Here is a 7,710-nt window from a genome sequence, read left to right as displayed (position 1 = left end):
CGTGCGCATTTTAGGCCGAGTCTTTTTAAATGTTCTCCCCATGCTTACACAGTTTTTCTACCGATTCTCTTGACTTTCTCCCACATTACAAAAATATGCAAATTAGGATAATGGGAGATTCTAAACTGTCCATATGTGTGAATGGTTTGATGAGAATCATATGTGCCAAAGTCAGCTGTGATTTTTTTCAGCTCACCTGTGATCCTAATGTGCTTAAGCGTTAAATAAAAAGTGTTTCACGTTTTAATCATTTTGTGAATGTTTTTTTATTATTACTATTATTATTATTATTATCATCATTATTATTATTACATGAAGGTTAAGTAACTGTTACAGCTTCTCCCATTAAGGGTGCAATATTTATATTATTTGCCTGAGTTTTTACAATTATGCCCTTGCAAACCTCATCCATCCATTTTTAAAAATTTCTTCTCGCGTGGAGAAAAATTTTAATATTGAAATAAAAAAGAAAAACACAGACTTACCCCAGCATGTAAAGCCAAGTCATTTAAATTAAAATCAGATAATAATTTATATTTTAACTTAAAATGATTTCGTAGATGAAATATCAAACAAAATATTAAATTTATAATTTTGTTTTAATAAATACATTATTCGTGGGGGGTATTTTATTTTTGATACTTTTACTTTGATAGCGTCGCTCGTTGATGACGTCACAAAAAGCGCCTTCTTTCTGGTATCTTTCCAGCTCGTGCGACCTTTATAACTTTGTACTTTGCCCACACATGATTGCGAGATATCGAAAATGTTCCTTATGAGGAGAACTACCGTTCTGGCACTCTCGCGTACCAACTTCTGTCGGACATTTTGTTCCTCGCAAAGACTCCAAATGGAAAGAAAAGTGAGAGACCGGAGGAGTCCCGACAGGCTCAGAATTACATTCAATCAATTAATTCTTAATGTTTCCCCCCCCCTCCCTCTGTGTCCCAAATTTAAACGTAAGCTTTGAATCAGTTTTACTGACTTTTTCTTTTTTTTTTCCCCCCACTGCAGGGTTTGGTGCTGGGCGTGTTCGAGCGGAAAGAAAAGGAGGGCATCTTTCGTTTGACAGATGCAGCAGAAGGTTTTGATCGCAAAGTATCCGGCAAGCTCTCCGAACTGCTGAAAATGTAAAAAAAAATTTCCCCCACACACTCGATAAATCACAATATTAGTTAAATATTCTTTTGTAACACTGCCCGGTCATACTTTCTCTTTGCATGTTAATATTGAAACATTTGTGGTACATAAGTGATTCAAAAATGTCTATGTTGTTTGATTTCTTTCCTCGATTAACATCGATTAATTTGATTTGACAAAGTTTTGTCTGCGCCAAATGGTTAGCACATCTGCCTCACAGTTTCCTAGTCACGGGTTTGAACCCTGCTCTCCTTTTTGGAGTTTGTACATTTTCCGCGTGCACCTGTGAGTTTTCGCCAGGTACTCAAACTTTCTCCCACATTAAGGCTCCCATATTTATTCCCTAATTTAATATTGGAGATTCACAGATACCGGTACTGATCCTGTTACTGCACCGTAAAGAACTTGGTACTGTACATCTAAAAATTCTTTGCAAGTACTCATCAATACTTTTAAGGACCTGCAAATTATTCTCTGTAAAGTGGAGGATTGAGTGGTGACTGCTGCAGTAACACAATTATTATCACAATTCCGAGACATAATTACATCAAAGTATGGGATCTTTATATCGCCGATTACACCAATGTAAGAACGTCCTTAGTCTGGGGTAAAAAAAAAAGTGCTATCGGCGCCACTAAATGGGTTTCTTGCTTCTATATGTGAATACTCCAACCACACAATGTGTCTTTGCAGTTCTGGAGTTCTCAAGAAGGGCAAAAGCAGAGTGTTTTATGGGGTCCACAAGGTGGGGAATTGCACGTTTGTAGAGGAAAAACAGGCATATAATAGCAACAAGAGTAATCACTTGTCGAGTAATTTCCCCCCCCCCCCCACCCCCAACCACCCCCCAGGACTTCCCGTGCGTAGCGGTGGTCGGTCTGGATGACGTCACGGCGGGCGTGTGCCGGGCGGAGAACTGGGACGCTGCCAAGGAGAACATCCGACAGGCTGTGTCGGCCGGCTGCAGGGTTCTTCAGGACCTGGAGGTCAACCTCGTGGAGGTGGATGGCTGCGGTGACCCTCAAGCGGCAGCAGAGGGCGCCTTGCTGGGCCTGTTCCAGTACGACCAGCTGAAATCCAAGAAAAAGCCCAAAGTGACCGTGCAGCCTCATGCCAGGTGTGACCAGACACGGACGAGTATTATTTATTCAGTACTACTCTATTTACTCATATTCATAATAAACGTCGGTCTTTATATGCTCATGTACCGTAATTCCTGGCCGACAAAGAACACCTGGTTCTAAGGCTCACGTAGTACATTTGTAAAGGAAATACCATTTGGTACATACATACGCTGAAGCTGTGTAAAAGTTGCAAGTGCCCACATTAAAACCCACGTTGAAACACGAGGCATAGTATTTACAAAGAAAGACGGTACACAGTTTAACGCTAGCACTGCTGCGTTAATGCTAACGCTAACGTTGCCGCGCTAACAAGGCCGGTAAAAAAAAAAAAAAACATACCGATAAAAATCACTGCCATACAGCGGTAACACGATAGCGTGGCGCTAACAGGGCCAGACTGGTAAAAGTCACTTCCTCGGGACATATGACATATATACGGTTAAAATAAAACTTGCACGCCACTAACACAGCTGCAACATGCTAGCACAGCGCTAAGGCTAGCGCCGCACGAACAGGGCCAGTAAAAGTCACTTCCTCGGCACATATATTCCATCAGTCTCACTATTACCTTTTCCGCCCGAGTGCCCCCTTGCGACCGTTAGAAAAAGTGCACAAATTAGCTGCATCACCGCATAAACCGCAGGGTTGAAAACGTGTGGGAAAAAAGTCGCGGCTTATAGGCCAGAAATTACGGTACATCATTTTTTTTATGTGTGTATTCGGGGTAATCTTCCACTGTATTTTCCTCATAGAGTGGCTCAACTGCAGAGGATACAGGCACTTGTATTAAATGCACGTGTGTGTACATGGTTGCGTTTAGTGCCGAAGCGACTGCATGGGAGAAAGGAGTCCTGTACGCTGATGGCCAAAACCTGGCCCGACTCCTCATGGAAGCCCCGGCCAATCACATCACTCCCACCGCTTTCGCCGAGACCGTTGAAGAGAGGCTGGCGCAGTACGGCGACCGGGTTGTTGTACATAAGAGGTAGATTTTGTTATTAGTAGTAGTTGTGTACGTGAGTAATTTTAGATGAAAAATAGCAAAATGCAGTAATTGTTGGTGATATGGGGGGAAAAAATGGAAGCAATCGACGGTGATGCAAAAAGTTTTATAATTCCGCATCGTTGCCACCAGATGGTGCCAAAATACTACTTTTCAACTTGCATTTCTGAAGTCCACGAGCTTAATGCTAACACACAAGGCAAAACACCACAGACGGGCTAAAAATATATTAATCAATGTTGCGGTCGTTTAAGCGCTGTATATTTGAACAGAAGTGGAGCAGAAGCACACGTAGACTGACGATATAAAAATAACAGCGAAAATTACTTATTACTTCTATATGATAGATGATACGATATAATGATATTACTATATTACTTCAGCTGACTCATCGGCTGTGACTATCTTGACATATTTATTATGCATGCATGTATGTTACTAATAAGTGGTGGCCAAGGCGCACATAGGAGGAGGACCCGCACAATGAATGCATGTGATCATGATGCAGAAATGAATTTTATTTTTTATTTTATTTTTTAATTTTATAATTTCATCCCAGTTCATAAGGGGAAGATGATTTGAGATGGAAGTGTTTTGAAGTATGAGCATGGTCCCAGAATGAATTCAACTTTCAAATCATGTCTGGAATATCTGTTTGTCGGACCACTCGTTGCTAGGCAGAATTCCCAGATTGGTTTCTCTCCACTCAGATCGCAGGCGTGGATCGAGGAGCAAGGGATGGGCGCGTTTCTCAGCGTGTCCAAAGGCTCAGAGGAGCCCCCCGTCTTCCTGGAGCTGCACTACAACGGCGCGCCCGACGGCGCCCAGGACCCGCTGCTTTTGGTCGGGAAGGGCGTCACCTTCGACAGGTAGACCGCGACAAACGCACCCGGATGCCCGCGTGCATTTTGCGTATGATTTCGTCTCCTTTTCCCAAGCGGCGGCATCTCTCTGAAGCCGTCCGCCTCCATGGATATGATGCGAGCCGACATGGGCGGGGCCGCCACAGTGTGCGCCGCGGTCGTCACGGCGGCGGCCCTCAACCTGCCCATCAACATCATCGGTGAGCCTCTCTCGCTCTCACACACGTTTGAGGAATACCGTCATTCCCGGCCTACACAGCGCACCTGGTTACAGCCTCAGCGAGTACATTTGTCAAGGAAATACCATTTGGTACATACATACACCGCAGCTGTGTAAAAGCCGCAAGTGCCCACATTGAAGCCCGCATTCAAATACGAGATATTTGCAAAGAAAGATGGTACGCAGAAAAAGTTTAACGCTAGCGCTGCGCTAAAGCTAACACTAACGCTAGCACTACGGTAGTGCTAACGCTAACTGGGCCGGTTAAAATAAAACTTACACAGCAGCAACACGCTAGCACAGCACTAACGCCAGCGCCGCACGAACAAGGGGGGTAAAAGTCCCTTCCTCGGCAAACGTATTCCACCGGCGTCACTCTCACCTTTTCCGCTCGAGTGCCCCCTTGCGGCCGTTAGGAAAAATGTACAAATTAGCCGCATCGCTGCATAAATCCCAGGGTCGGAAGCGTGTGGGGGGGAAAAAAGTCACGGTTTGCAGGCCGGAAATTACAGTAATTCATATTTTTACAATGTTAAACAGTTCCCAGATGTTTTTAAAAAAAAATACCAAAAGTTGCCAGAAATTAATCGTTGCATTATTTATTAGGGTGTGACCAGATAAAGGGCTGTCAAATTAAAAAAAAAAAAAAAAAAAAATATATATATATATATATATATATAATATATATATATATATATATTTGTTAATCACAATACATTTCAGGATTAGACAAAGGTAATGCATTTTGAATAAACATTTGATTTTTTGGGGGTATGAAAATTCCCCAAAAATGGGCATTTCCTTTCCTTTAATTTATTTTTATTTTGTTTTGGTTTTTGGGGGCTAATATCAAGCGTTCTGCCTGTGATTCGTATATTTACTGTTTCAAGCCTCACAGGATCAAAAATGAAGTTGTTTTTGCCATTACATATTTTTTTATCAATCATCCCATACGTCGGTGATCAGAATTTTGTTCAACCGAATATCAAAATCGTCCCCAAAAAAAGTCCATATCCAGTGGACAGTTATGCATTTGTTTGTTTTTAACAGTATACCATTGAAAAAATGTAAAATATCAATAAGTGATACTTTTAAGAGGTACAGGCATTGTATTTTTTTAAAACCTGAAGTGTGGACAGACTTTATCTATATATAGTTTATTTTCCGTAATAAGCCTCCTTTTATTGTTATTCTGAAATTGTTGTTATGACGATATAAATGTTATTATCCAGGCCTGGCTCCACTGTGTGAGAACATGCCCAGCGGCAAGGCCACCAAACCGGGCGATGTTGTCACGGCAAAGAACGGGAAAACCATCCAGGTCAGGTGACCGTTGAAACGTACAGGAAGTGGGTTCATAAATGTTCATTTTGTGAAAGGCTTTCATATTTCTTTGTGCGCACAGGTGGACAACACGGACGCAGAAGGGAGGCTAATCCTCGCCGATGCGCTCTGTTATGCTCACACCTTCAACCCCAGGGCTGTCGTCAACGTCGCAACGCTAACAGGTGGGATTTGAAATGGCCCCCGACGCAATCGGTCTGAAAAAAAAATGTGCTTTAGTGGTGGACTCGAGTAATATCGTTCACAAAAATGAGTTATTTTAGCGCTACAAGGATTGCAACCTGACAAACGCTACACCCCCCCGTTGACCACACGTTTGTGTGTTTTCTAAGGCGCCATGGACGTCGCGCTGGGCTCGGCGGCGACCGGAGTCTTCACCAACTCTGATTGGCTGTGGGAGCGGCTGCACAAGGTCCGTGCGTTGCGTTACACCAGGGGTGCTCAATGCGTCGATCGCGGGACGGCGTGCCCAAAAAAAAAATAAGAAAAATGTCAGCCAATGTTCCCTCGAAACTACGTGCGTCCGTTTAAAAAAAAAAAAAAAAAAAAAGTATAACATCCAGCTATTCAGTTTGTGGCATTTTGCAATATGATTCAACGAGTGAGGAATGACTGCATGTTACAGCCAATGGCACAATTTACATACATACTGTAAAAAATCGAAAAGAAGAAGCCACTGTTTTCTTTTAGGCAGCGCGCGGAATTTTCTCTAACAACGACCGCTGCTCCGCCACACACTCCTTTTCTTAGTTTACCTTATCCCAATCAAATGTTGCAGTACTTACGCGTGTTTTATAATGACTGTTAGTTAGCAACACATTCTGGGCAACGTAGAGCAAAGACAAACTAGACTTGCTGCTTGTGTTTATTTTTTAGTATTAATGGAGAACGTTAAAAAAGAAATGTTGTTTTAAGATGCAATGATTGTCGGAGTATGTGAATAATCGAAGAAAAAGTAGTTAAACTGGATGAGATTTTCTCTTTTGCGAGTGGGAAAGGTCTGGTCTGAAGCTAACGTAGAAAGTGCAGGATGAGACGGTGTGTAAATTTTTAAAATTCCACCTTGGTACATCATCTGATCCATAATGAAAGCACAGACAATACAGTGCACAAAAAGCTAATTCTGTATTTTAGATATAGGAGGCAACATAACATTAACCTTAAAACGTCGTCGGTAGCTCGCGAGAGCCTGGCTGCTTGAGAAGTAGATCTTGGGGTAAAAAAAAAAAAAAGGATGGGCACCCCTGCTTTACACACTCTCACACGCATATCTCGAAGCTGGGATATTGACATAAAATGGGTGTGCAGGCCGGTACGGTGACAGGCGACCGAGTTTGGCGCATGCCTCTGTTCCAGCACTACACCAGACAGGTGACGGACAGCCAGCTGGCCGACCTCAACAACGTCGGCAAGTACAGCCGGTACGTATCTCGACGAGCTGCTAACCCCCCCGAAAAAAAGGAACCTCAGGTCCTCAAAACGGCGCCCGCTTTAACTTCCCGCTAGGTCGGGCGGCGCTTGCACGGCGGCGGCGTTCCTGAAGGAGTTCGTCACCTCGCCGCGCTGGGCTCACCTGGACATCGCGGGAGTGATGAGCAACAAGGACGAAATTCCGTACTTGAGGAAGGGCATGTCGGGGAGGCCCACGCGCACCCTGGTGGAGTTCGCGGCCGCGCTGGCACGCGACGAATAAACGGCTTTGCAAATGCGCCGCTGACTTGATGTAGGGGTTCAATTTGTCCCGTCAGCACGCTTGGAGCTCAAATCGCTTGACTCGGAAGTCATCGTTGCTCTTTGAAATGAATGGAAATGACCATCCATTCCAACCGCTGCAAAAAATAACCAAACACTTTTTTTACAATGTTTTTTAGTGGAAAAAAAATACGATACAATTGTACTCTATGATAATGTAATGTCACGTCGTTATCCAAGCCGCTTATCCTCACAAGGGTTGTGGGAAAGCAGGCGTCTATTCCAGCTAGCTTCAGGCGAAAGGCGGGCTACATCCTGAACTGG

The 7,710-nt window shown here is 43.6% G+C and overlaps 1 protein-coding gene across 2 annotated transcripts; it reads left to right on the top strand.

Moving 5' to 3' along the window:
• The first annotated feature begins 666 nt into the window (after positions 1-666).
• lap3 (leucine aminopeptidase 3) lies at positions 667-7,411 on the top strand. 2 transcript variants are annotated; one of them, XM_061830064.1, is made up of 12 exons: positions 667-862; positions 1,015-1,130; positions 1,834-1,885; positions 1,992-2,257; positions 3,085-3,249; positions 3,978-4,136; positions 4,206-4,330; positions 5,583-5,671; positions 5,756-5,858; positions 6,027-6,106; positions 7,051-7,115; positions 7,201-7,411. In XM_061830064.1, exons 1-12 carry the CDS (start codon positions 767-769, stop codon positions 7,385-7,387), a joined length of 1,503 nt encoding a protein of 500 aa, XP_061686048.1. In that variant the 5' UTR covers positions 667-766; the 3' UTR covers positions 7,388-7,411. The 2 variants fall into 2 exon arrangements, with proteins under 2 accessions (XP_061686048.1, XP_061686047.1); XM_061830063.1 differs by having other exon boundaries at positions 7,003-7,115.
• Positions 7,412-7,710: the final 299 nt, after the last annotated feature.

The sequence above is a fragment of the Syngnathoides biaculeatus genome, chromosome 9, assembly GCF_019802595.1.
Source record: "Syngnathoides biaculeatus isolate LvHL_M chromosome 9, ASM1980259v1, whole genome shotgun sequence".
Lineage (NCBI taxonomy): Eukaryota > Metazoa > Chordata > Actinopteri > Syngnathiformes > Syngnathidae > Syngnathoides > Syngnathoides biaculeatus.
This window is presented reverse-complemented; position numbering and strand designations above follow the sequence as displayed.